The 27,142-nt window shown below is 50.4% G+C and overlaps 2 protein-coding genes across 4 annotated transcripts; one reads left to right on the top strand and one right to left on the bottom strand.

The window, feature by feature from the left end:
• Positions 1–137: 137 nt before the first annotated feature.
• UROD (uroporphyrinogen decarboxylase) lies at positions 138–18,104 on the bottom strand. Of its 2 annotated transcripts, none has more exons than XM_078615074.1 (10): positions 17,996–18,104; positions 13,150–13,262; positions 10,197–10,276; positions 8,486–8,548; positions 6,340–6,537; positions 5,011–5,172; positions 2,868–3,005; positions 2,144–2,244; positions 1,303–1,369; positions 138–897 (listed from the first exon to the last, which is right to left on the bottom strand). In XM_078615074.1, the coding sequence occupies exons 1-10, from the start codon at positions 18,040–18,042 to the stop codon at positions 736–738; spliced, it is 1,131 nt and encodes a 376-aa protein (XP_078471200.1). In that variant the 5' UTR covers positions 18,043–18,104; the 3' UTR covers positions 138–735. The 2 variants fall into 2 exon arrangements, with proteins under 2 accessions (XP_078471200.1, XP_078471201.1); XM_078615075.1 differs by lacking the exon at positions 17,996–18,104 and adding an exon at positions 17,594–17,911.
• TRIR (telomerase RNA component interacting RNase) lies at positions 15,571–27,142 on the top strand. 2 transcript variants are annotated; one of them, XM_078615076.1, is made up of 5 exons: positions 15,590–15,723; positions 20,200–20,373; positions 21,999–22,366; positions 25,701–25,772; positions 26,486–27,142. In XM_078615076.1, exons 3-5 carry the CDS (start codon positions 22,028–22,030, stop codon positions 26,594–26,596), a joined length of 522 nt encoding a protein of 173 aa, XP_078471202.1. In that variant the 5' UTR covers positions 15,590–15,723; positions 20,200–20,373; positions 21,999–22,027; the 3' UTR covers positions 26,597–27,142. The 2 variants fall into 2 exon arrangements, with proteins under 2 accessions (XP_078471203.1, XP_078471202.1); XM_078615077.1 differs by lacking the exon at positions 26,486–27,142 and having other exon boundaries at positions 15,571–15,723; positions 25,427–25,768.

The raw sequence follows: 27,142 nt of genomic DNA, 5'->3' as shown, positions 1-27,142 counted from the left end.
CATCGGATTCCTCCGGTCTGATTATGGTCATTATACACCGGCGGTATTAACCGGGGCGGCCGCTAGATTCGAAGCGCGAACACCCTCTGCAAAAACAGCAAGCGGCGAACGCGCCGACCGTGTAGGCCGTAAACATCTCGCAGCTCTCGCACCAAATTGAGTGCATTTATTTCAATGTCATGGTACAAAGCGGTAGTTATAGAGGGTCCCCCCCCACCCCACCTCACCCATTAGAAGTCGATCTCAGGACAACACCGCCGCATTGGTGCACCGCCCTCTAGCGCGTTTCGATTGTCAAAAGCAAAACCGGCGTGGTTTTCATCCAGAAGGGGGTTTTTTTTTTGGGGGGGGGGGGGGGTTAGATCGCGTAAACATGAACGTGTCGTTAAAACCGCCACCACCGGCCAAAACGTCGTACTCGCAATTGTAAAATGTCGCCGTGGGTTTAACTCTCCAGCACGCAAACGGCCAGTGCTGAACTAGTAACGAATTGGCTCCGTTTTGTTTCACGTGACAAACCTTGATTTGATTGGCTGTTTCGGGTGGTGGAGGGTTTACCGACACATTCATATTTTACGTGATCTAACCCACGCGTGGGAGGGCGTGTTCACGTGTTCACACGTGTTCACGTGTGTTCACGTGTGTTCACGTGTGTTCACATGTGGGTAGGCATGTTCACGCGTGTTCACGTGTGTTCACGCGTGTTCACGCGTGTTCACGTGTGTTCACGCGTGTTCACGCGGCGTTGATGCTGCGCGAGTGCCGGTGAACGGCGTCCACGAAGGCTCCCAGGTGCTCGGGCTCCATGTCGGGGTAGATGCCGTGGCCCAGGTTGGCGATGTAGCGACGCGTTCCAAACGCCCGCACCATCTCCCCCGCCAGCTCGCTCAGCCGCTCCTGCACCACGGCGGCGACGGGGGGGAGAGAGAGGCAGCACGGGGTCAGGGCGTGCGAAGCACGGTGTGACGTCGTGGTAGTGGTGTGACGTAGGGGTGTGACATCGTGATAGTGGTGTGACGTCGTGGTAGTGGTGTGACGTAGGGGTGTGACGTCGTGGAAGTGGTGTGACGTAGGGGTGTGACGTCATGGTAGTGGTGTGACGTCGTAGTTAGGGTGTGAAGTAGGGGTGTGACGCTGTGGTAGGGGTGTGACGTCATGGTAGTGGTGTGACGTCATGGTAGTGGTGTGACGTCATGGTAGCGGTGTGACGCTATGGTAGCGGTGTGCTTGTGACTGTTATCGAAAGGAAGTTTCAAAGCCGCCAGGTGAATGCTGCCCGTGTCACTGGCTCGGGAGTGGAACCTTGGGCGAGTAGAGTGCGCAGGGATCCAGATTTCCCTGCAACGTCACCTCGTCTCCCGTCTGCAGCCTGCAGGACCAAATCGACAAGACCACAGCGCCGTCGTCAGCCACGGCCGTCACTCCACCGCTGGATGAATCGCCTCCCCAACGGCGTCGCCACCACTCACGGTCCGGCAACGCCACGGCCTACGCAGCGCCACCTGCAACGCGATCCTCAACGCGTCGCTCCGTCTCCACGGTGGACGTCCTCTGGGACGTTAAGTCTCGACCACGGGGCATCATCCCATCCCTTCTAACGATGTGTCCTGCCCGAGCCCACTGACTTCTTAATCAATAATTGTAATGCTTATGAGAGCGGTATCAATGATGACGATGATGATGGCGGCGATGATTATAATGACGAATTGACCCACACAGAGACCCCACAGACTCACGCAGAGACCGATAGGCTCAGGCAGAGACCCATAGACTCACACAAAGACCCATAGACTCACACAGAGACCCATAGACTCACACAGAGACCCATAGACTCACACAGAGACCCATAGACTCACACAGAGACCCATAGACTCACAGAGAGACCCACAGTCTCACGCAGAGACCCATAGACTCACAGAGAGACCCACAGTCTCACGCAGAGACCCATATGCTCAGGCAGATACCCGTAGACTCACACAGAGACCCACAGACTCACACAGAGACCTATAGATAGACAGAATCCTACAGATCTGCCCAACCAGCCTCCCACCATCTGCTCTCCAATGCCCGTCTGTCTCTTGTTGGTCAACGATGGCGATGATTGGTGGCGGTGACGACGATGCCGCTATTGTTTTGTCCTCACCGTGCCAGCTTGGGGCTGACGGTCCAGTCCAGACCTACCACCTCGTAGCCGGAGTTGGCGAGATCCTTGAGCGCGAAGTGGCCGTCCTTCGCAAACACGATCTGCGAGACGGAGGGACCGGGAGGAGGCATGCAAATAGCGGTGAGGGGGGGGGGTGGGGGGTAATGGATTTAGAGTTCACGTCGTCGCACCCCCCTCCACCGCCCCCCCCTCCGTCGCTCCCCCCCCCCACTCCCGAGGAAGTTAATAATCCAACCAGCAATGACCAAATTCAGCGGCGAGCTCCAACTCATGAGTGGGTGGGTGAGTGGATACGTGAGTGGGTGAGTGCGTACCTGAGTGGGTACATGAGCGGGTGAGTGAGCGGGTGAATGAGCGGGTGGATGGGTGCGTGGGTGGGTAGGTAAGTGTGTGCGTGAGTGGGTGGGTGTGTTGTTTTGACCTGCAGTGTGGTGCTGGTTGAACAGTGTGCAGGATGAGGCGAGACAGTGTCTGGCAGAGACCTCAACACAGGTGGAGGAATCAACGAATGACATTCACGGGAACAGTGACCATGAAAGGAGCGGTAAAGAGCGATAAGGAGGCAACTGACTGCCAGTGAGTGATTGACTGCAGTACATTTAAAAAAAAATGTTCTCATGAATCAGATGTAGATTAGTCAATAAGTTAAATCCTCTTTAGAACGAAACGACGATGACGAGTATGACAACGATGGCGTCGTTACCATGGGGACGAGCTCAAGGCCCGCGTCACGCAGGCCCTGCTTGACGCGAGTGGCGATCTCCCGCAGGTACGGCAGCGCAAACTCGGAGAACTGAGCCGGGCCCAGGCAGCCGGCGTGAGACTCAAACACCTGCAGAGCCTGCGCACAGACAGACAAAGATCCCCCGCACCTGACCGTGTAGCCTTCACAGACCGTTGGGGTAAGTGCTGCTAGCGAGTAGGACGTATGAAGGCCGGCACGTCGCACGAGAGAGTGGTGTGGTCAGCACCACGCCAGCCGCCTTTGCCTCCCCAGTGTTGATGTTCAAGGGGCGCTTGATACATTTAAATTATTGTTATACTCATCGCCGAGTGCGTAGCATAGTGCGCTAGCCACTACACTACCGCTCCCCACACTCGCGCTACTCTTACACTGATAAGAGTAACCATGACGACTGATTCAATGAGGACTATTTTGTGAGTTCACTCACAACGCCACGAGTTCACAACCTCGGCTCGACAGTCGCCCCGGGAGCCGATAGAATGGGTGCCGCTCTGTGGCAAGTCGACAGCGACGGTCCTGTGAAGCGACCAGTCCCTGGCCATGGGAACGTGGAATTTCTGACACTCGGTGAGGGCCGCCGAATTTGAACGTGGAGGAGCGGTGTTTGACGCTCGTCCGAGCGGGCAGACGCTCGGATTGTTTTAAACCGTTAGGATCATCCTAAGAGCGATAATTATCAGCTAACGAGGATGCTTCATTGTTAACGGGCCGATGACAGATTAATGGCGGCACAGAATAAACGGTGTCTTCGTTAGGAGCGCCCGTAATTACCTTGCGACGCCTCCTCCTCCCCCCCCCCTCGCCACCTTGCCTCCCTCTCTCGCCCAAAGTATTCGCCAAAAGAGCCAATTTATTTTAAGGATTTCCCGAAGCGTTCCAGTTATAGCGTTTTTGCGGGAAACATGATGAACATGGTGATGGTGGATAATGCTGCTGTGGATCCAACGACGATTGGGGCGGATGACCAGGGGTGGAATGTTACAGTCAAAGTGACATCCTACTCAAATGACCATTGCGGGAGGTGGAAATTCCACATTCCTATGGCAATGGTGAAGTCTATCCATAGGAGCACCACTTACTTCCACACAGAGTGGTACCTATTTAATCGACACTGGAGGGATGATGGGCCGAGTCAAGGAGCCTCCACGTGCTGAATTCACATTGAGGTCATGAAGAAGCTGCCAGCAAAGGAGCCATCTGTAGTAATCGGATCCCAGATCCCAAATTCTACGGGCGGGCCAAAACACTCTCTCACCCTCGAGAGCAGTGGTTCTTCTTGAAACCTGGGGTGCACGCACCCCCGGGAGTGTGAGATGCCCTTTCGGGGGGTCCGAGACATGGCCAGATTTTTTTAGAAAGACAAATTGCGCACGGGCACGTAAGTAACTACTTTGTTTCGTCAAAGACTATGTATTTAACATTACATCTTTTTTTTTACGATTGAGAACCAAAGGGTTGCAAGGCTGCAGAAACGTTTAAGAACCACGGCTCTATCCTACTCTCTCACAATTGGATTACCGCTTGAAAACCTGCGCGGTAGAAACACGGCCGGTAACAAATCGTCACGAACAGCGCCTTTTACCCCCCTTTCAATATTTATTTAACTTCAATCTTCCCGGAGCGGGGGGGCTTTGCACATGTCTGTCGAGTGTATGTGTCTATGTCTGTATGTTGAACTTCTTTCGCACCGTACGTGGCCAACCGTGCTAATCGGAGGTGCGGTGGTGGTGGCGAAGTGCTTGGCGCGCCGCGCTGCCAACCCGGCGATCCGAGTTCAATTCCCGCTCACGGCCACCAACACCGATGACAATTGTCTGAACCGCTCCTGGGCCTTCCCTAGGTCGATTCGGTCTCAAATGAGTACCTGGTGCAACGTGCAAACATCACCACTCGGAAGACAAAGGCGGCCGGGCGTGGTGCCGAACACACCACCTCGTCGTGTGCCGTGTCGGCCTTTATCGGTGCGCGCTAACAGCACTTGCCCCAACAGTCCGTTACGGCTATACGGGGGATCCTTGTCTTTGGTGGTGGTGGTAACGATGGTGAAATGTGGTGAGGTGGGGGGGTTGGGGGGGTTGGGGAGGCGGGGGTGGGGCAGCACCTGTGCCCCGGCGGCCACCTGGCCCACCAGGTACTCGACGATGACGCGGGTGAGCGAGGAGAGGAGGCGGTGGCTCGCCTCCGGGTGCTGGTAGAGCCACCGCTTGGCTCGCGACTGCGTGGGGGAGCCTCCGCCCTCGATCATGTACGTCATCAGCGTCCACTGCGAAAAGGGGAAGACTTCACTCAACGTTTTGGAGGGTCCTTGAGCCTTAGGCCAAAAAATGGCTATCGGTACTACGCAGGGTGGCAAATGCTACCGATGATTTTCCGAATTTTTTTAAATCTCTGGATCACAAAAACACGTGATGGCAAGGTCACCGTGGTAGCATTGAGAGAGTTCTCATTAAAGATGGGTACCGCAAGAGAGGGAATATTTTTTGATTTAAAGCTTTCGTGACTGCAGGGATTCATATTATTGGTTCTTTCGGTAAAGTCACGTAGAAGGGAAACAATAAAATAATACAAATAAAACTATAAAAATTCTCACGACGTTTCGATTGACAAAAAGTGGCGGTTTTTTCTAATTTTCTTGCTGTGGTTTTCACACCTGATGATGATTTCAATCGAAACATCGTGAGATTTTTTTTATTTTTATTATTTCCCTTCTACGTGACTTTACAGAGGGAATATTGTTTGGGAAAATAAAACGAATGTGATCTGACACGTATGGATGTACGTATGTATGTGTGCTGAACTTCTTTCGCACCGTATATAGTGAAGCGTGCTATTCGAAGGTGCGGGATATGAAAATAAATAGCGAGTGCGTCTGTCGCAGTGGTTTCCTGCTCACGTGAGCAATGAAGCGTTTGTGCTCATCTCCCGTTTACAGCCCTGCCAGGGCCAGGAGTGGAAATTTCACGTTCCTAGAGTCAGGGCGAGTCCCTCCATAGGACAACCATTCCCGACTTCCACAAAAAACTGGTACTAGTTTTATCGGGCCCAGCGGCATGATGGGCCGAGTCAACTCTACAACCGCTATTTGAACTCTTGCCTCCGAGTCACCTTGCCGGATATACAACGTACCCGTACGTGCGCACGTTATCGTGTACCCGTGCATCCCACACACGTTGCACACAGCAACGCATGTGCGTGTTTCCCATGCTGCGCGTCGGAGGTGTAAGTTCCACATTGCCATGCCCGGTTCCCCGTATTCTTCCTAACCAACAACTATATACGGGGGTAAAGGTGAGGGTGTTGACTGTGTCCGATTGAAGTCGCGACCCTGCGGAGTCGCTCGGGCGGTTTACACTGCAATAGACGGGGGGGGGGGGGGGGGGTGTCCGGGGGGGAGGGGCGGAAGTGGATGGCGGGGGGGGGCGTTACGCACGGGGGCCCCGGAGAAGCCGATGAGGGGCACGCGGCCCTCCAGGCGGTGCCGCGTGAGCGTGATCGCACGGAACACGTAGCCCAGGTGCTGCTGCACGTCCACGTGCTCGCGGAGACGCGACAGCTCGGCGGGGTCGGCCAGCGGCTGCGGGAAGGTGGGGCCCTTCCCCGGGGTCATCACCACCTCCATGCCCATCGCCTGGCACACGCGCCGACATCGCCCTCGTCACACACGCAGCGCTCGCCACAAACGAACCGCGATACAACTCGCTGGACACTCCGGTCATCCTCGCAGCAGCAGCGGTGGCGGCGGCTTTTGACGAGCCGGCGAACAAAGACGGTTGTCACCGCATCGCGAGCTTTGAGGTGCGCTTCTGCCAGAGGTGGGACAAAGTCATTGTTATGCAAGTCCAAGTCGAGTCGCAAGTCATCAAATTCATGACTCGAGTCTGACTCGAGTCCAAGTCACATGACTCGAGTCCACATCTCATAGGTGGGACAAAGTCATTGTTATGCAAGTCCAAGTCGAGTCGCAAGTCATCAAATTCATGACTCGAGTCTGACTCGAGTCCAAGTCACATGACTCGAGTCCACACCTCTGGCTTCTGCGGCCGTCTGGAATGCTCTTCCTTGTGATACTAGGAAGCCACAGGAGCTATGCACTTTTAAATATAGATTGAAAACGAATTTCTTTACAATTGCGTTGTGTTTGGTTTGTTGTCTTTCCCCCGCACCTCCGATTAGCACCGTTGGCTACATACAGTGCGAAAGAAGTTTAAAGACATAGAATGCGCAATATGCAGGTACCCCCAACGCCCGTGTGAACGTTTATAGACTGCTGCGGCAGGTGCTGCAGCGACGAGCAATGAAGGCCGGCGCGGGCCTAGGAGTGGCTTGTGTGGACTAGTTCAGAGATCAATCGCCGCTGGCGAGATGTTAGCTACCTCGCCTGGTCTACAGGAGGTTGTGGTTTCAATCCCGACCCTGACACCTGTACATTTGGAGTTTGCATGTTTTCCCCGAGTGAGATTTTTCTCCGGGTCCTCCGGATTTTCCCTCCACAGTTAGAAACATGCATTTAGAGTATTTGGCTGCTATAAATTTCCACGCGATGATAAGTCAATTTGTTGGGCTCTCATTTGTGGCCAGTGGGCCTTACCTGGTAAAATAGAAATAGTTTAGTTTAATAGTTTAGATGTTTGTTGTGTCAGCCGTGACCGGTATTTGAACGCGGGTCGCCAGGTTTGTCGAGGGGTGTGCTGACTGCTCAACTCCACTGCTCCGCACGCCGACACCCGCAAAGACAAAAATTAAATTCCCCCGTATAGCTTCAAAGAGACTGTCGGGGCAAGTGCTGTTAACGAGCGCCGATTATAGCCTGCACGTGTGTGTGGTCAACACCACGCCTGCCTGCCTTTGTCTCCCCAGTGCTCATGTTTCCCACACACTGAACCAGGTACTAATTTAAGGCTGAGTCGGCAGAGGGGAGGAGGCCCATCAACGGTTCAGATATTATTCGCAATTATTGCTGGCGAGTTGAAACCGAACTCGGGTCGCCGGGTCCGTAGGGCAGTGTGCCAACCGCAGCGCCACCGCTCGACACAGACACACGCACACCCACGTACACACACACGAGGACCCGCAGACACAATTGTGAAGCACACGTGCACATTCACATGTAGGCGTACACACACGCAAACATCCACAAGACACGACACATCCCCCGTTGAGCCGTATCATCTCCTCGTGGTAAGTACTATTCTACATGTAAAGCCCTTTAAACAATTCGCTGATGGATGAGAGCACCCCTTGCACCGTGCACGGGTCATGGGGGTTGTCTTGCCATACTTCACCACGCTGGTCAGTGCGCGTTGGTGAAGGCGGGCAGCGTAGCCGACGGAGCAGCGGACGGTGCACCAATGGATTCCTCTCTGCAATGCCCCTCCGCTGCCCACAACATAGCCCCGCAGCAGCCTGTAACACCTGTTGTTGTTGTTGTTGTTTTGTTTAACGCTAGGCAAGCACTCATCACAAGTGCTACCCAGGCTACAACCAGCTTTAGCTGCCCAGATCCAGTGGGGTTTGGGCGACTCGGGTCGTAGGCGTGGGGCGGCGAGATCGCCGTCGTCATTCGCGCGACCTCTGACCTGCGGCACCACCAAGATGTCGGAGAAGATGATGGCGGCGTCCAGCGCAAATCTCTGGATCGGCTGCGGAAACAAAGAATAAAAATGAACGGAACCAACGCGCGCGGGTCTCCTTCATCGTAGCCGGCAAACGCGCTGGGGTCTTCCCTAGGCCGCCGCTGCCACCATCTCCGCCCCCCCCCCCCCCCATGCTTGTTGACCCACACGGTTTACCCCGTATTCTTGTACAGGGAAATTGAGTTTTCAGGTCTATACGGCGTACAGCCGTTTCAATACGGGCTAATTAAAACATTTTCTATTTGTGTATTTCCCTTGTGATGGGACTTTGCAGGATGAACGTTGATATTTAAAAGGGGCACGGGGTAACCAATAAGGTCTGAATTGGTCTGATAAGGGGTTGACAGGGATGCCACCCCCACCGTGGTCTCGTGCTGCAACGGTCCGTCGAGCGCACGTGCTACTCGCCAATACACGCGTGGAATCGTGCACCGAGGAGGCGATTATTCCCGGTTCGTAGAGGACTCGTGAAGGCCGCTACCACAGCGGTGTGATGGCGGGCAGCGCACTGCACCTGCAATCCAGGGGTCGCCGTTTCGATTCCATCTCCTGGCGCGGCTGGTTGAAACGATGGCGGGCGTTTTTGTAATCTATCTTTCCTCCCACTTACCAACTCGCCACCACTGTCCACCCAGCAGTACAAATGTGTACGCCACGGTGGGGTACAGTGTGGGTTACTCACACCTCTTTTTATTTTAGCTCCTTGTCCTTCCCCCCTACCTCCAATTAGCACAGTTGGCTACGTACGGGGTGGAAGAAGTTCAACATGCGTACATACGTACATTACAACAACAACCGCCATTTGCCACTAAGTGGCGGTAACGTCACCACAACGCTTGTGCCAGGCCATGTGCACCTTGAGGCCAAGTGAAGTGTCGAACGCCCGCTGGTAGGAGGTCACGGGGCAGACCCAGGTGCCACAGGTCGACTGACATGCGTCTGCCCAGCATGAGAATAGAAGTCCAAAATTACGCTCTCGAGGGGCTCTGTCTAGAGGTGGCTATAGTTTGAGGCCCTTCCACCAGCAGTGGTGTGAGCAAGCAATTGCAGGGCTGCGTCTTTACCCTTCACTTACACTCAAATGCACTGAACGCGAATGTAAACACCTGCATCCACCTTCTACACGTGCCACGAGGACGAACGGGTTTTGATTTATTCGTAGCGACCGTGTGATCAAGCGAGACGGGCCGAAACTTCTCCCTCTTGTCTTCTTGGTTCTTTCGGTAAAGTCACGTAGAATGGAAATAATAAAATAATACAAATAAAACATAATAGAATAATTCTCACGACGTTTCGGCCACAACGCAAGCAGCCGTCCTCAGGTGAAGAACAGGTCTGTCGAGAAGACAGCGTCTGAATGACACACCCCAGGCTTGGAGCGTCTGTGTCATTGAGACTGTCTTCTCGACAGACCTGTTCTTCACCTGAGGACGGCTGCTTGCGTTGTGGCCGAAACGTCGTGAGAATTATTTGATCATGTTTTATTTGTATTATTTTATTACTTCCATTCTACATCACTTTACCGAAAGAACCAAGAAGATGAATCCCTGCAGTCACGAAAGCTTTAAATCGAAATTTTCTCCCTCTTGTGTTTGTTGTTGTTGTTAACAACGCATTCATCGCGTTTCCCCGCCGCCATTGCCGATTTGTTCACCTGCAGAGTCAGCTTGCAGCAGAGCTCGGGGTTCCGACACGTCTCGAAGAAGTCTTGCCCGGCCCGCGTCTCGCGGAATTCTGGAAGAGGCATGCGACAACATTAATTGGTTGAATATTAACGATTATATTAATGATCACATTGCGCAGATTCTAAACTGAAACAATACCATATTGTATTTCACCTTAAAGCCCACTGAGCTATATGGCTTTTTTTCAGAAGCGACCTGGCTATCACAAATGATAGATCAACGAAGCGGCTTATCGCGTGGAAATTGATAGCGACCAAATTACTCTAAACGCGTGTTTCTAAACGCGGAGGGAAAAACCAGAGGACCAGGAGAAAAAATACACGTGACCACGGCGAGAAGATGGAAATTCCAATTATACAGGCGTCAGGGTCAGGATCGAACCCATGACTTCGTGGATACCAGGCGAGGTGGTTAACATATTGCCACCGTTGCACCCAAATGTCCTTCCGCAGCCGTCAGGAACGCTCTTTTGATATCAGGAAGCCACTGGAGCGACACACTTTTAAATCATCATCTAGATTGAAAACTAATTTCTTGAGAACTGCTTTGTGTTTAGTTTGTTGTCTATCCCCCGCACCTCCAATTAGCGCGGTTGGCTATGTACAGTATGAAAGAATGTCAACATACATACGGAAATGTAGAGACACAGAATGGAATTATGCTTTGATATACTTGTATTTATAATGCTCCACAGTAACGAATAATGTGACTCCCCACTCTGTGCGGGTCGTGGGGGCTGGTTGACCATACTTCACCGCCCTGGCCAGTGCGGGTTGGTAAAGCTGGGGAAGCATAGGCGCCGGAGGGTAGTGCAGTACAATAAATGATATTGCCGCTCTAGCCGCCTTCCGCTGACAGCGTAGCCCCGCGGGATCCTGGAGCACCTGTTTTATGCATTTGTGGTCGCCCATCCAAGCACTGTGCAGCCTCAACCCTGCTCAGCGTTGGACAGCTGATGAGATCGGGCGCGTCGCGGGTGATTTGATCACAGGCAAGTGACCAAATAGGCAGTGGTGTCGGGATAGACAAAGGGTCAACTCGGAATCAGACTATTTATTTATTACTGGAGGAGGAATCCGATGAGCTATGAAGCTCTTTTGCACGGATGTCCAGGAGGGGCACGGGGTCAGAACGTCAAAAAAAGAAAAACAATACGGAACACAAAAGGAGTGCAAAGTCTAGGAAAGGTAAACAAATGACTTAAAACTGATATGGTGAGGCAGATTCTGTGTTCATGCCTCAGGGTGGAAATAAGATTTCAATAAATCTCACAAGAACAGTACGAATTACATAAGCCCAAGATGTACAGCTAGATGATGTAACCACCTGCTTGACTGCAAAGTGTGCTCCTGTGAATGCACCGGCGGGACGTATTCAACGGACAGTTGCACGGCCTCAGATGTACAGGTTTGAGACGCGTTCAAGACGTGGGTAATCGTTGGTAGAATCGTGAAGTGGATTTTTTTTTTTACTTGGGCAGAGTTTGCCGACCACTTTAGGGTCTCTCGGATGCCACGGTGGCAAAACGTTAACTACCTCGCCTGGTATACAGGAGGTCGTGGGTTTGATCCCGACCCTGACGCCTGCTGCTGTATATTTGGAGTTTGCGTGTCTCTCTCCCCGTGGTTGAGTGGATTTTTCTCCAGGTCCTCAAATTTTCCCTCCATGTTTTAGAAACATACGTTTAGAGTATTTGGCTGCTATACATTTCCACGTGCGGTGCCACTCGGTTGAGCTATCATTTGTGGCCAGGTCGCTTCTGAAAACAAGCTATAGAGCTCAGTAGGCCTTAGCTTGTTAAATAGTGACTTAAAGCTTTCGTGACTGCAGGAATTCATATTCTTTGGGTCTTTCGGCAAAGTCACGTAGATTCCCAAAAAAATAACAAAACACTAAAAACGATGACGTTTCGATCGCAACACAAGCAGTCGTCTTTTCCTGAAGACGACCGCTTGTGTTGCGATCGAAACGTCGTAGTTTTTTGTTTGTTATTTTCTTTGAACCTAACTACGTGACTTTACCGAAAGACCCAAAGAATATGGTTAAATAGTTTTAAATAGTGTGTCCACCTCTCTCGATAAGGGACAGAAACGTTCTTGAGATACCGCGGTGGCGTCGGATGTACGCGGGATGAAAGCGCCATTTCCTCCTCGCTGGGATGGTGGTGATGACGCATTCAGTTCTGTGTGTGTGTGTCAATCCATCGACTTCTATAAATGAGCCACTCTTTCTTGAAACGTAGATAATTACCATCACAATGACAACCCGTGTTTATTAGAGATGGTTTTGAAATTATGATCGTGATGTTGGCTAATTGGTGGAACTGCCCTAATTTAAAATGACAGTATTCATAATGATAAAATACAATTATTGCGAAAGGCATTGGTGTGTTTTTTTTGAAGGCCCAACCAGACAGGAATTTCATAACAAGGGTGACCTGATTGTCTGCTAAATTTAATAGACAATAATTATCGGTGTTCTGTCAAGCCACAGTCGACCACACTTCACCAAGGCTGGTCGGCGCAGGTTGGTGAAGGACTAGAGGAAGGACCAGGACCGATTCAGTGAACACCACTCGCCGCTCATGTTGGCCAGGAATCGAACTCAGGTCACCGGATGGATAGCGCAGTGCGCTAACCAATGCGGCAGTCGCTCCGCAGCTTGTCTTTGAGATTTGTCATTATAAAACTCAGAAGATATTCGGTGAAAAAATTAAGCCCCTGTATAAATGTGGTCAAAGCGTGTATACGTGGGTATGTACTCCATTTTTCCCAGCGACCCGGAAAATATTTCCGCGCCCGGCACAACACATCGAGCATACCTGTCGCTACGGCTGTGGCTGCGAGTTCCGTGCAACCTATTCCACAGTCTAGCAGCGAGCCGGAATTTTTTTTAAATTGAGAAATGAAGCGTTGAACGCACCTGGAAGGTACCTCCCCGCTTGCCGCATGCACCACACGGGCACGAAGTCCGTCTGCTCTCCGCGCGCCGCCTTCAGGAACGCGTCATTCTTCAGCTCCGGGAACTTGGCCGGTCTGCCGGGGGAACACGACAACCGCAGCGGGATTTACCATTTGCGCTTCTCGTTTACACGGCGGCGAGATGTTAGCTACCTCGCCTGGCATACAGGAGGTCGTGGGTTCGATCCCGACTCTGACAACGCCTGCTGTATATTTGGAGTTTGCGTGTCTCTCTCCCCGTGATCACGTGGATTTGTTCTCCGGGTTCTCCCTCCACATTTAGAATCAACATGCGTTTAGAGTATTTGGCTGACATACTCAACTTCATTGAGCTATCATTTGTGATCGCCAGGTCACTTCTGAAAAAAAGCCATATAGCTCAGTGGGCCTTACCTGGTAAAATATATTTTTTATAGTTTAGTTTAGAAACGCGACTTTCGCGGGAAAGTCACAGAGGCAGAAGCAGACAGAGCGCAAATAGTTGGCTAAATCATCACGAAAATTGTCACACGAACTTAAGGAGTAAAGGCGCAGCCCTGCGATTACTTGTTCCAGCCACTGTTGGCCAAGGCCTTCTACTATAGGGAGCTCTAGAGAGCGCCCCTCTGCAGCAGTGAATCTCAAAGTGTGGACCCCACACCACCAGGTGGTCCGCGACGGTCCTCCAGGTGTTAATTCTAGATTTGAAGCTTTCGTGACTGCAAGGATTCATATTCTTAGGTTTTTTCGGTAAAGTCACGTAGGTAAAACATTAAAATTAATGAAAGTAAAATAATGCAGCAAATCTGGCTGTGACTGTCCCACCTGATGACGGAGACTTGTGTTGCCTCCGAAACGTCGTGATTTTTATTTTATTTTACTTCCATTAATTTTAATGTTTTACCTACGTGACTTTACCGAAAAAACCTAAGAATATGGTCCTCCAGGTGGTCCGTGGGGCTGTGATGCAAACGCAGGTTGACCCGGATAATAATAACAACCTTTATACACTTTTTGTTTTGGATATTCATTAATATTTTACTGATATTTAATTTTTAAAAATGGATTTAGGTAAACTACCCTCATTAAACTGCCCTAAACCTAAAATCTAAATGACAACTTCATCGGTAAACAAAACCTTATAGCTGCGCAAAAAATGGATCCGGTCAAATTAATAATATTTCATTACTGGTATTTATAGGGATAAGTGAATGCATTTTGTCACCAGGGGTGAGGGGGCTCGGTGGTCCGTAGAAATGTTTGCATCGGCTGAGTGCTATGCGGGCCAAACAAGTTTGAGAAACACCGCCCTAGACGGTAATTTTCGACTTCTATTCCACACTGGCCAAACATTTTGTAAAAGGTGGGCACACTTGACTCCACCACATGCACCTTCTTCTTGGTTCTTTCGGTAAAGTCACGTAGAATGGAAATAATAAAATAATAAAAATAAACATAATACTAATTTTTTTTTAATTATTCTTTATTATTTTATTATTTCCATTCTACATGACTTTACCGAAAGAACCAAGAAGATGAATCCCTGCAGTCACGAAAGCTTTAAATCAAAATTTAACCGCCACATGCCCCTTGCTGATTGACTCTGGTCTCCCCATTTATACTGCTGGGTGGACAGAGGCGGGGGGGGGTGATTAAATAAAATATCTGCCCATTGTTTCAAATGCCACGCCGGGAGATTGAACCGCCGACCTCTGTATTGGAAGTCACACCAGTGTGCTAACCACTACAACACAGCAGCATCCCCTTGCAGGGATTATTATTACCCATAATGGACTTACAAGTTGATGTTATGCTGTTCCCGCTTCGTATTCTCATTATAAAGCTATCACTCATTCCCCATGCATTAATTCCATTCGTCATCATTTACTGGCATCAATTTCACTTTTACCGAATTCACGCACCATCACAGATTTGCCCCCATTGCTTCCTCTCATCTATTTCATTCACCTCATCTCCACCGTTACATTCACACACGTTGTGCCGTTGCTAATGCTTTGTAAAGCGCCGCGGTTAAGGCGTTATAAAATTCCATTAAGATGATCTACGACGAATTAATAAGTACTATTCTTGGTTCTTCCGGTAAAGTCACGTAGAAGGGAAATAATAAAGTAATTAAACAAACTTTTATTTCCCTTCTACGTGACTTTACCGAAAGAACCAAGAAAGCTTTTAATCGAAATTTAATAAGTACTGTTTATTTGAGTAATGGTTTTAGAAAGGTAAATAGATGGATCCCTAAAATGATTTGCCACTCGCAATGTGAATCAGGGCAGTGATGGCGCAGTGGAGATGGCCAGGGGCTTCGATGGAAAGTCTTGGTTGCTGTAGCTGAGGAGTTGCGTGGAGGAGAGTAGAGTGAGATTGAGAGAGATAGGAGAGCGCGTGGATGGAAGCAGAGAGAGAGATGAGAGAAAGCTAGTAGAGTGCACAGAGAGGAGTAGAGTGCAATGAGAGGGGACACGTAAGAGCGTGTGAAGAGGGGGAGTGAGACGAAAGGGAAGATGTCGGCAGGAGTTGGTGGAGGATCTTCAAGACGGTCAGTGCAAACGATGGTGTACAATGGAAGTTTTCTGGTTCAATTAACGCGACTTGCAGGCATGCCCTCCCGTGTATCTCATCTTGCAGCCAGGAGCAGGGCCGCTTGTGCTGTCTTGCCCAAACAAGTCGAGTCTTGCTACATGCGACCGACCGTGTTGTGTAACTGTCAGTTGGTGAATATGTTGCACAAGCAGATTTTTTTTTTATAATATGGGAAAGAAAACCTTATCTCTATAGGACTGAGGCCGGGGAGCCTCTGTGCATCGTATGATGAATCGTGGAAGGTTTTTTTGTTAATAATGGCTAGTTTAATTATGTGATGTTACTGAACACATCTAGAAGACAAAGATCCCCCGTATAGCTTCTTACAGGCTCTTGGGACAAGTGCTGGTAGTGAGCACCTATTAAGGCCGCCACAGCATGCAAGGCGTTGGGGTGGCCAGCACCATGCCCGGACGCCTTTGTCTCCCCAGTGCTGATGTTTACACACTGCCACAGGTCCTCTTTTAAGGCCGTGTCTACCGGTTCAGATATTCGTCACCGATGTTGGCTGCGAGTGGGAATTGAACTTGCCGGGTTCGTAGCGCAGTGTGCGCTAACCACACCGCCACCGTTCCCCGCCGAACACATTCACACACTTGCAGACGTGCACGTTCTAAGTCTGTAACGTATGCAAAGTTACGTAAATTCAAAATCTGATTTATATTTATACAATAAAATGTAAATTAGTGTAATTTACAAACACAAAGGGACACTTTACTTTGCCGATTTTATATATTCAGAATGTTCTCACATTTTCACAAAATAACATGAACTAGTTAAAACATTTTTTTTAAGTGTGAATATTTTGCCAATATTTGATGCGATAACAGATTAGTTGAAGCTGACATTGAAAAAAATGAAATCGGCAGCACAATGTCCACCACCACCACCGTCATTATTATCCCCGTACGGGACATATGCTCTGTGATGACAAACCTCGAAATATTAAACGGGACTTGCACTTTGAATCCTACAAGATTATTGAATTGCTTACGTACTGAATTATTCAAATCAATACCCCATGTCTCCATTCAAAGACACGTTTAGCCTCAACGGGTTCGTGTCAATGTTAGAGGCCTCGAATGCCTGCTGGTCGGGGTGTGGGGTGTTATTTGACCATACTTCACCACGCTGGTCACTGCAGGTTGGTAAAGGTGAGGGGGGGGGGCAGATATTGTAGTGATCGTGCGGTACAAAAATTAACTTGTCCGCACTAGGTAGAGACATGTCCAGCGCGTGGCCCCCGTAGCCTATAGCACCTTGGCATGCATGGGGGGTCACCTATCCCAGCACCATCCAGGGTCAACTTTTAAGCTGCCGGGGTGATTGGGGGGGGGGGGGGCAATTCACAGACGCACCCTACTATATCGATTTAAACACACATTTTTACAAGACCGTAACTTTACTCTTTGGTTCTTTCGGTAAAGTCATGTAGGTATAAAATAAAATAAAATAATTATTTTTTACCGAAAGAACCAAAAAAAGATTCAAATCTATATTAAGACCGTAACTGGTAACACAAATCAACAAAAATAGGGAATTGCCTTTTGTTTGACGAAGCTGCTCAGAGCAAATCATTATTGACAACAACAAATAACACGCACAAGCGTGTCAGTGTCACCGTGACACCGGCGAGGCGCCGGGCCGGCCGCCTACACGGCGAGGTCAGCCGGGTAGGAGCATCTAGCCGAGACCGGTGTGTACTCCGATCGCTAGGCCTCAACGTGTCGTTAAAGCACGCGGCTTAATTCCCATTTTTATTTCTCCACAAATGCAACGACCATTATACATTTACGAGTCATCCTGAAGTTAAACACTTGAGGCACCTGCAAATTGCCGTAAAAAAGCAGCGTCACGATGACTCTGCACGTAGCTTGCACTATCACACGTGTTTACATTAACACGTTGCGTACAGCTCCCAACGCGAACACTGTGAAACACTGCGCTGTGTGCAAGTTCAAGCGGCCTGACGCTTAACATCATTTACACTCACACACGCCCAAGTATGTAATTGTGCACTATGTGCGTGCGTTAGTGTGAACATATCTATAAGGAGTGTGCACGTGAAGTCACGGCGGGCACGGTCAAGAGACACGTCCACCGCGGAGACGGAGCGAGCGACTTGAACAATGAGCCGAGCAGCAACAGCAGCAGCTGCAGCTGTTGCATCGTGGGCGATCGTCCCTTTAATCCAGCAGTGGATAGAGCACGGAGGGAGCGCTACTCACAGGACGTTGTTGGACTCCATGTCGCTCGTCTGCTGCGATTGCGACATCGCGGGGGAGGGCGTGACGCTTGTTTGACTCTGACTCTCGCGTCGCTCTCTCACTCTCTCTACAATCTCATCTCTCATCTCTCCCTCTCATCATTCTCTCTCTCTCTATACAATCTCATCTCTCATCTCATCATTCTCTCACTCTCTCTACAATCTCATCTCTCTTCTCAACATTCTCTCCACGTCGCTCTCTCTCTCACTCATCACTCTACAATCTCATCTCTCACTCTCATCATTCTCTCACTCTCTATACAATCTCTCTCTCATCTCATCATTCTCTCCACGTCGCTCTCTCTCTCACTCATCTCTCTTCAATATCTCTCTGATCTCTCTCATCTGTCTTTTTTTGTGCATTGGTACATTTATTTCTGGAGAACAAAAAAGTCAGTTACAAAATGTCACAAAGTCTGGTAGAGTAAACAACATTTGCTTTTTGCGATGTCAACTTTAGTGTGCAAATTTATGTTTATTTATTCACAAAGTGGACGTCAAAAGCAGCAGGAAAATGTTTTTGATTGACAAATATGTCACACACTCAACATGACAAGTTCCGATACTGCCGAAAAAAGTTCGCATTGAGCACACACAAACACCACACGACTCTGTTAACAGCTCTTGGGCATCTCACATTCGTGTGATGTCCCATACTTCGTTACATTTGGAACCTGGGCTGCTGCAAACTCATCGAATGTGTGAAAATAACTGTTCAGCAAAGCTATGGTTAAGATGAGAATCACTCGACCCACTGACGCTGACATGCAGACGAGATGCATTTATGATGAACACAGCCAAAAACAATTTCTGAAGAAAACACGGACTCGTCTGGATTGAAAAGTCCTTTACAAAGACAATGCTTCGAAAGTTTGTTTTCAAAGCAGTCCCTACATTACAGGTAACAACAGTGACTATGACAAACACTGAGAATCTTACATACAGCAGCCAAAATGCTATGATTTTGGGGAACATGAAACCCATTCACATATCTTACAGCTGCAATGGAAGCTCATCACGTTATATATAGTAAAAACTATGAGAAAGAATTTGTTTCATCCAATGCCCTGAATAGCTCAAGTTGTATTTCCCCTGGACTGCTTCTACCAAAGACCCACCTACTCTGCAATGACCCCCCACCCCCCCGACGTTTCCCAATATCATCTGAACACTTCAGCCACTGGACTCCTTGAGAAGTGCATCTTGTCTCTCTCTCTCATCGCTCCCTCTCATCATTCTCTCACGACGCTCTCTCTCACATCGCTTTTTTTACGATCAGAGGAAACAAGAAGATGCTCGGTGTAGTCGGCACTTTGCTTCGTTCATCATTTCGTTTTTTAATGCTTTGCTTTATGTAAACCCCCCTTTTGAAATGAAAGATTTCACGCTCTTCTCTCCTTACCCCTTTCCTCTCTATCTACCCCCTCTCTCCCTACTCCATGTCGCTCTCTCTCTCGTGCTCTCTCTCTTTTTTTTTAAACTACGACAAGTGCTGCATCTGCACGCAGCCCTTCTCGCAGTCTTACGGCCTCCGACGGGTAGCTCATATCAGCATGCAGAGCTCTCAGTCTTCTGCCACCGAGCACACGGCCTCCTCCATCGCCCACTGCTTCTTGAAGGCCGGCACGGCGTGGGTCAGCCGCGCATGCCGGAACTCCAGCCCACACAGCCTGGCACCGACCAGAGCGCGGAAGATGCCCAGGCTGCTGGCCAGACGTTTCCCCTCCAAGGCCACCTTCCTCGCCCTGTATATGGCGAGCTTGGCATAACCGACGAGCACGTTGACCAGCCCCTGTAGATGTTGGGGTCCGTCGCCCCTCGGGTATCCAAAGATGAGGACCGTCGCTCTCTCTCCAATCTCTCTCTCATCTCTCCCTCTCATCATTCTCTCACGTCGTTCTCTCTATCTCTGCGGTGCCAGGGAGGATCTGCCCCACCAGTACTTACACTGCCAGCGGCTCAAACCAATGTTCCGCCTTTTGGGGGACATCTTCATGAAACTGGGGGTACCCTTCTACAACATCAGCTTCGTATATGGGGTGCCTTACCTGGCTAACAAGCGCCATGACCTCGCCAACTTCGCCTGTGCTCAGGCGAAGATGGCGGTGTACAGAACGAGGTAAAAGATGCTGGAGGGTGACACTGACGGCTGCTCTGTGCTTCCAGTGTTCCGGGGCCTGCTCAAGGCGCGGCTCCGGCTGGAGCACGCCATGCACCACACACGTGTCGGTGATGTGCACGTCTTCTTCGAACTCTGGGGAGCCGGACAAGCCCCTCTCTGCACCAGCGTGGACGGCACCCTCGTGTTCACCTTCTGAAGCGCTCTCTCGTCACCGTGGCGTGCGCGATGACCACCACCACCACGTGGCTTTTCTTTCGTGTTGTGCGCGGTGCTTTTAGCGCCACAATGCGTAGATTTGTAGCGTTTATTTTCATTTGTTTGCTGGTGACTTTGTGTATTTCATATCGAAATCGCCTTCAGTGCTTTTGCTGTTGGCGGCAATAAAAGTTGTTTAAAAGTCAAAAAGTCTCATCTCTCTCTCATATCTCTCTGTCTCATTTCTCTCTCATCTCGTCTCTCTTATTTCATCTCTCTCCCATCTCTCTCTCTCTCTAATATCCCATCATCTCTCTCATTCATTAGTCATGCTCCGTGTACTCATTATCGGTTATGAACGTAGAGGCTTGCAGTGGTGGGGTGGGTGGGGAGAGAGTCGGTGGCGCAATGGTTAACTCACTCGTCGAACAAGAAGAGTTCTATTTGTGCAAAAATAAGAAATAGATTTTTACCCTTTCTGGCCAATAACACCAATACTCTTTGGTTTTTTCGGTAAAGTCACGTAGGTAAAAAAATCACGACGTTTCGGGGAGTGGGGCTGGGTGGGGAGGGGCTGGTCACCCCGTGGTGCCCTTATAAAACTCAACGTTTAACCTACTCACGCCGGCTTGCGCCCGCCCTCACAGTCGGGCATATTTGCGGATTACACCACGCCGCCGTTGACCCTGCAGGCCATTGACCGAGCAACCCAACGTTCCTACCAGCTCCCTCCGCAGGAATGTGTTATACTGTCGTGTGTGGGGAGCGGTGGCGTAGTGGTCAACGCTGCACCACGGCCTACCAACAACCAATGTGTACGATTATCTCAACCGGATCTGGGGCTTCCTTAGGTCGACTCTGCCTCAAATGAGTACCTGGTGCGGTGTGTAAACATCGCCACTGGGGAGACAAAGGCGGCCGGGCGTGGTGCTGGCCACCCAATCCCTCGTGTGCCGTGCCAGCCTTCATAGGTGCTGCTCGCTAACAGCACTTACCCCAACAGTCTGTTAAGGCTACACGGGGAATCTTTGCTTTGTGTCCGTATAAAAATGTAAAGGTTCAGCCCTGTAATGTCTTGCTCGTGCCACTGGAGAGGTCGTAGAGGATTCTCAATGTGATGTGAATAAGGGATATCGCCCGAAACGTCACCTATCTTATCCCCTTCCTGGTAGCTTAATACGTACCTTAGTGTGTTGATGTTTTCATGTGTGTGTGTTATTACTTAGCAAGCTAGAAATCCAGGCTTGTAAGTTGGCAGTGGACTCGGAACGATGGTATCTTGATAAGTAATTTAGTGCACGAGGCCAACCCCCCCCCCCCCCCCTAATTAATAATCATGAGCTGAACAATTATTTTTATTGAATATTTCAGATTTACTGCAATATATACACCAATTGACTAATGACTGTCTAGTTAGTAGTCTGTAGTCTTGTCCAGGTATGTACTGTCAATTGACTATCTAGTATGTCGTAATATTAAAATTAGTTCTCACAACACTTCGTACGAATCGAAAACCAACACTGAACATTACCGATTCGACTCCAGCACCGCGAACGTAAGAATCGTTATTATTTGTTTAATTTCGGTAATCGTAAAATAAGAATCGATTCTGTCCGTGCAACCCCCCCCTCCCACACACCCCCACCAGGTTCCGAAAGCAAGCGACACCGGACCAAGATGGCGGGCGAATCGTCGAGGTCTTCGCGGGGTTCGGCGTCTTCGTCGTCTTCCGCGGGCAGCGTGAACGCGTTCGCCAACGACGGCAGCTTCCTCGAGATGTTCAAGAAGAAGATGGAGGAGCAGGAGGCGAGGAGACTCGCGGGCGACGCCGCCGTCCAACGCGACGACTGCGTCGGCGGCGACGACGACGACGATGCGGCCTCCTCCACTAGGCCGCCGCCTCCGGCCCCCGCGCCTTGCCTGGCGCCCGCCCCGGCTGAGGGCGAGGGCGTCCCGGTGAAACTAAATTCGGAGCCCGGCCCGGCCGAAGAGAAGAAAAGGCAGATGTTCGGCCTTGTAAGGATGTGGCGGGTGGCGGAGAGTTAGACGCAAGAGAGCGCGGAGTTTAACGCGATCGAGCTTGTATGGGTCTTAATGTTGTTGGTGATTTGATTCCCGGCTGTGTGAAATCCGCGTTAAGGGGTTCCCTTGAGTTGACATCCTGTGTAATGGGAACACTTAAGGGATTTATCCAATTAAGTTGCATTCCTGGGATTATTTAAGGGTTCTCCTTGCGTTTCCGCCAGTGTCATGCCATTTAAATGAAGAAAAAACCCCTACGTATCCATTTAAAGTCATTTTGGGTACGTATGCTGAACTTCTTTTGCGCCGTACGTAGCCAGCCGTGCATATCGGAGGTGCGGGGAAGGACCACGGCTGACAGCGTGAACATTTATGAGTATTTCTCCCTTTGCATGAAAGGTGGACGCTTTATTTCTTTAGGAATTACAGTCCCAATCGGTTGACGTATTTTCCACGCGTAAAAAAAAAGTTACGATTACACGAATAATTACCCACTTGGCTCTCTTAAGGAACTTAACTTGGCGCAGCGCACGTGCTTGGAGATTCGGTGACCGAAACAGCTCCCAGGACTGTGGAGTGAAACGTCGAACATTATTCCAAACCATACGCCGTAGAGCACAGCAGCGAAACACGTTCGCGGCTTTGCCGTTTGAATGAAAAAATCCAAGCAACTGGCCATAATTTCACGCTTTTATTTACCAATTTCAATTGGTTGCATTCAGGAGGAGAGATCCGATTGTGAATTATTTAGAGTGGAGCACTGGTATATGACAACTCGAACCCCTTGCCGTAGGGGATACCGGGTCCCCTTTTCTCGGTGCCGACAAGAAAGCACCCCTCGCTTCCCGCTCGCCAGGATGTGTTGTGGCATGTCGGCTTGAATAGGGGTCAACATTGCTCATCACGATCATCATGATAATCGCCGTAATCATGACCAACGTCACCATCGTCATTGCCACCATCACATTCCTGTCAAGCCATACGGTTTACACGTATTTTTGTACAGGGAAATAGAGTTTCGGGTCCGTACGGCGTACAGCCGTTTCAATAGGGGCAACACATTTTTTTTCTCTTTGTTTCTCCCTTGTGATGGGACTTTGTAGGATGAACGTTGAGGTCTGAATTGGTCAGTAAACACATTGTCCTGCGGAGGGAGCTGGTAGGAACGTTGGGTTGCTCGGTCAATGGCCAGGGTCAACGGCGGCGTGGTGTATTCCGCAAATATGCCCGACTGTGAGGGTGGGCACAAGCCGGGGTGACCAGCCCCACCCCACCCAGCCCCACCCCCCACCCAGCCCCTCCCCACCCAGCCCCTCCCTGCACGACGGACGGACACAATAATCCCCTGTGGGCTGGTGTAACCAGGAGATTCCTACCAGTATCAGGTAGGCACTGATAAGGGGTTGACAGGTATGCCATCATCACCATCAGTCATTCCCATAATCAGCAGATATTGAACAACCTAAAACTATATATTTTTTTTTTTACCAGGTAAGGCCCAGAGAGCTTATATAGCGTTTTCAGAAGCGACATAGCCACAAATGATAACCTCAGCGAAATTGGCTTCTGAAAAGGGTCCAAATTTCTCGAAATGCATATTTCTAAATGTGGAGGGGAAGAGCCGGAGAAAAATACACGAAACAGTGGCGAGAACATGCAAACTCCAAATATACAGGCGTCGGGGTCGGGATCGAGCGCACGACCTGTAACAGTATTACCAGGCGAGTTAACGTCTCACCACCTTGTCACCCCTGCACTGACCTGCATTGTTTGACCAGTGCGGCGAAATATTGTCCAACAGCCCCACCATGATCGTCGTGGCGTGGGGGAAGCTTTGATCGAGAAGTGGGTTGAGAAAGGGTTGTGAATTGATTTCAAGTGGACTCATTTCTTAATGCGAACACAATGTGTGTGAATGCAAGCTGACATTGCAGTCATCCTTAGCCAACTGGAGCGCATTGTATGGGTTCATGGTTGAAATGTAAAATGCATGAGGGGTTTTTTGGTGAAAAAAAAAGCAATTCGTGAATGTGATGTGTTTGAAGCCATTTTTTCTTATTTTCCTAATCGGTGGCTTATTTATTAATCTAGAGACGCAATAGTGAATTGGCAAAGTCACAGCTTTGGAATAACCGCATGGCTATGACGAGAAGCAGAGACGATGTTACAGCGTTATAACCCTACAAAGTCAAAGTGACTTCCTGCTTCATATGGCGTTGGCAGTGTTCAGCTTCCATAAGATGACCAACTTTGACTTCCCCACGAAGGGGTAATAATATATTGGGCGCTGCTCGCTTTACCGCTGAGCTACCTGGCCGGATATATGCACTATATCCACACGTGTGTGCGTGTTGTGTACACGTGTATCGTGGACATGTGCATGCAGTAACGAGTGTGTTCCCCATGCTGTGTGTCGGAGGTCGAAATTCCCCCGACTTCCAATATTTTTCTTAAAAACAACTGCATGGTTGAATGGTCGAGGCCAAATGTGCATAATTGGAAATAAAGATGTCTACGTTTTATCTGGCACACACTTGGCGTGTGTGGTCACGCTCTTGAGAGCATTCTAACGTGTTGACTGCACGCCAGTGATCCTATGCTCCTTCCATTTGCCATCGTGGGGCCCCTCCCACCTATAAGCCAGTAAAGCCGGGTCCACACCTGAGCTATCGGTTGCATGCAACTAAATCACTTTATATGTGGACGTCTATGCAAGTAATTGTAGAGACGGAGTCTGCTGAAAAGACATCTGCAAAGCGATTTGCTCGTGACGTATTTCAAGCTTGTTGCCATCCTGATTACGCCAATTTAATTTTCTCGTGCGAATGCTCGCCCGAATATCAATTGCGCGATTCGGCCGTGCAACAAACTACCCCCCCCCCCCCCCGGGTACGTGGGCAAACCCGCCGACGGCGCCGGTGAGTTGGCTGGTCGTCGTGAGCGATTTGGTCATGTGACCGGTGTGAGACCCGGCCTGGGTAAGGCCACGTGGTGAGGCCCCCATCCCGTCGTGGTTACGCGCTTGCCCTGTCTCTCTTGTGTGTGGTTCGACAGGGAGGAGACCCTCCCCCGGACCTGATGGAGGCACCGGCGGTTGGCGGCGCCGCGGCGGCGGGCGAACTCTTGTCGCTCGTGGACGATCTCGCCGAGCGCTCGTAACGCTTGTTAGTCTTCTCCCTCTTCCCCCCTTCCTTACCCGCCCATGCCCCCATCTTCTTCCCCGTGACCCACCTATCCTCCTCCCTCGCCTTTCGGCCACCCCTGTCCCCCACCCCACCCTCCTCCTCCCTCCCCCCCACCCACCTACCCCCACCCTCTTCGTCATTAGATTGGGCGACGACGAGGTGGGAAAGTCCTCAAGACGGGCATGGTGGCCAAGAAGCACAAGATAGACGAGGAGGTATGTTGGGCGCGGTGGCAGAGTCGGCGTGGAGGGCTCAGCCACTCACGGATTGAGGTCCCTGTCATTTTATTTAAAATTGTCACGCTCTGGTTGACCTTTATCGTAAGGTGAATTCAATATTATTCCAGTTTGTGTCGTTTATATGAAAGAAGTGTCATTCCAAAATCCTCTTTTTGAAAATCTGAAGCCCTACTGGCACAGTTCACTGGTCTGTTTTATCTGTCTGGATTATATTTGAGAAGATTATGTAATATATTGGATAAGATTATCCAATATAATACAAATTTTTGTATAAAGTTATGTTACAATTTGGGACTTGCCCTCTAGAAAACCAGTGAAATTTATCCACCCATTGCCCCAAAACCAGTATTAAAAGGAGACCCACCTTGGCATCCTGGCTCCATTAGCAGAGAATCGCTCGCTGACTCTCTCCGGCAGGGCTGCTATTAAAGCCCCGTGGTTTCCTCATCACTGCCTACGAACGTATTGCTTCCTGCGTGCCTGGCCCGAGAAAGCACTCCCATCGTCAGCGCTAACTAAAAACTTCCGAGCACAACAGCTTGTTCGGAAGCCTTGATGAAATTTTGGGCGCGCGCATGATTTTTCTTCCTCGCCCACCCGCCCCAATCGGCCCGCGCGTGGCAGCAAGTGCGCCAGTGGCGCTAACGTGGGAAAGCGTCTGTGTGCCCCCCCCCCTCCGATTCTCGCAGGAGGAGGCGGCGCAGAAGGGCGACACGTGGGCCAAATACATGGCCGAGGTGAAGAAATACAAAGCACACCAGTGCGGGGACGATGACAAGAATCGGCCACTGGTCAAATGACGAGGCTCCCCCATCCTTCGGTGGGGGAAGGGGGGGGGCGCCGCCACCACCGCGCCACCCTTGTGTGGGCGAGCTGGCGCTTGACCCTGTTAAAGTCGTGCGCAGGGAGCTCACATGCATGCCACCACTCCTCTAACACGCAGGCCTCCTTCAAGAAACGGTAGCCAATTTCCGAGCGAGGGGGAGAGAGAACAAAAAAAATCCAACCAACCGCTGTCGCCGCTGCTTAGTTTCACGTCGCTCGCCCCGTCACCCATCCCGCCCGCCTTCCCGTGCGTGCGCCATCCCGTTCGTGCATGCACCTTCCAATCTGTGCGTGCGCCCGACCGCTCATCTGCCCCCTTTTTTTGTTTAGTCTCGTGCTCCCCTCCCTGCCCCCCCCCCCCCCCCCCCGATTGTCCCTCGCCCAGTAGGGGCAGTCGTCCGAAGCGGATTTAGCGAGTCGCTGCGATTTTATTGCTAACGGACAGTTTGGCCATTCCGCTGTACAGTATGAAGTCTGGTGTTGCTGCGTATTGTGTATAAAGTATTTGTGTTGAACCCTCA

The sequence above is a fragment of the Lampetra planeri genome, chromosome 46 (genome assembly GCF_965212315.1).
Source record: "Lampetra planeri chromosome 46, kcLamPlan1.2.h2, whole genome shotgun sequence".
Lineage (NCBI taxonomy): Eukaryota > Metazoa > Chordata > Hyperoartia > Petromyzontiformes > Petromyzontidae > Lampetra > Lampetra planeri.
The sequence above is the reverse complement of the archived record's forward strand: the minus strand, read 5'-3'. Positions and strand labels throughout refer to the sequence as shown.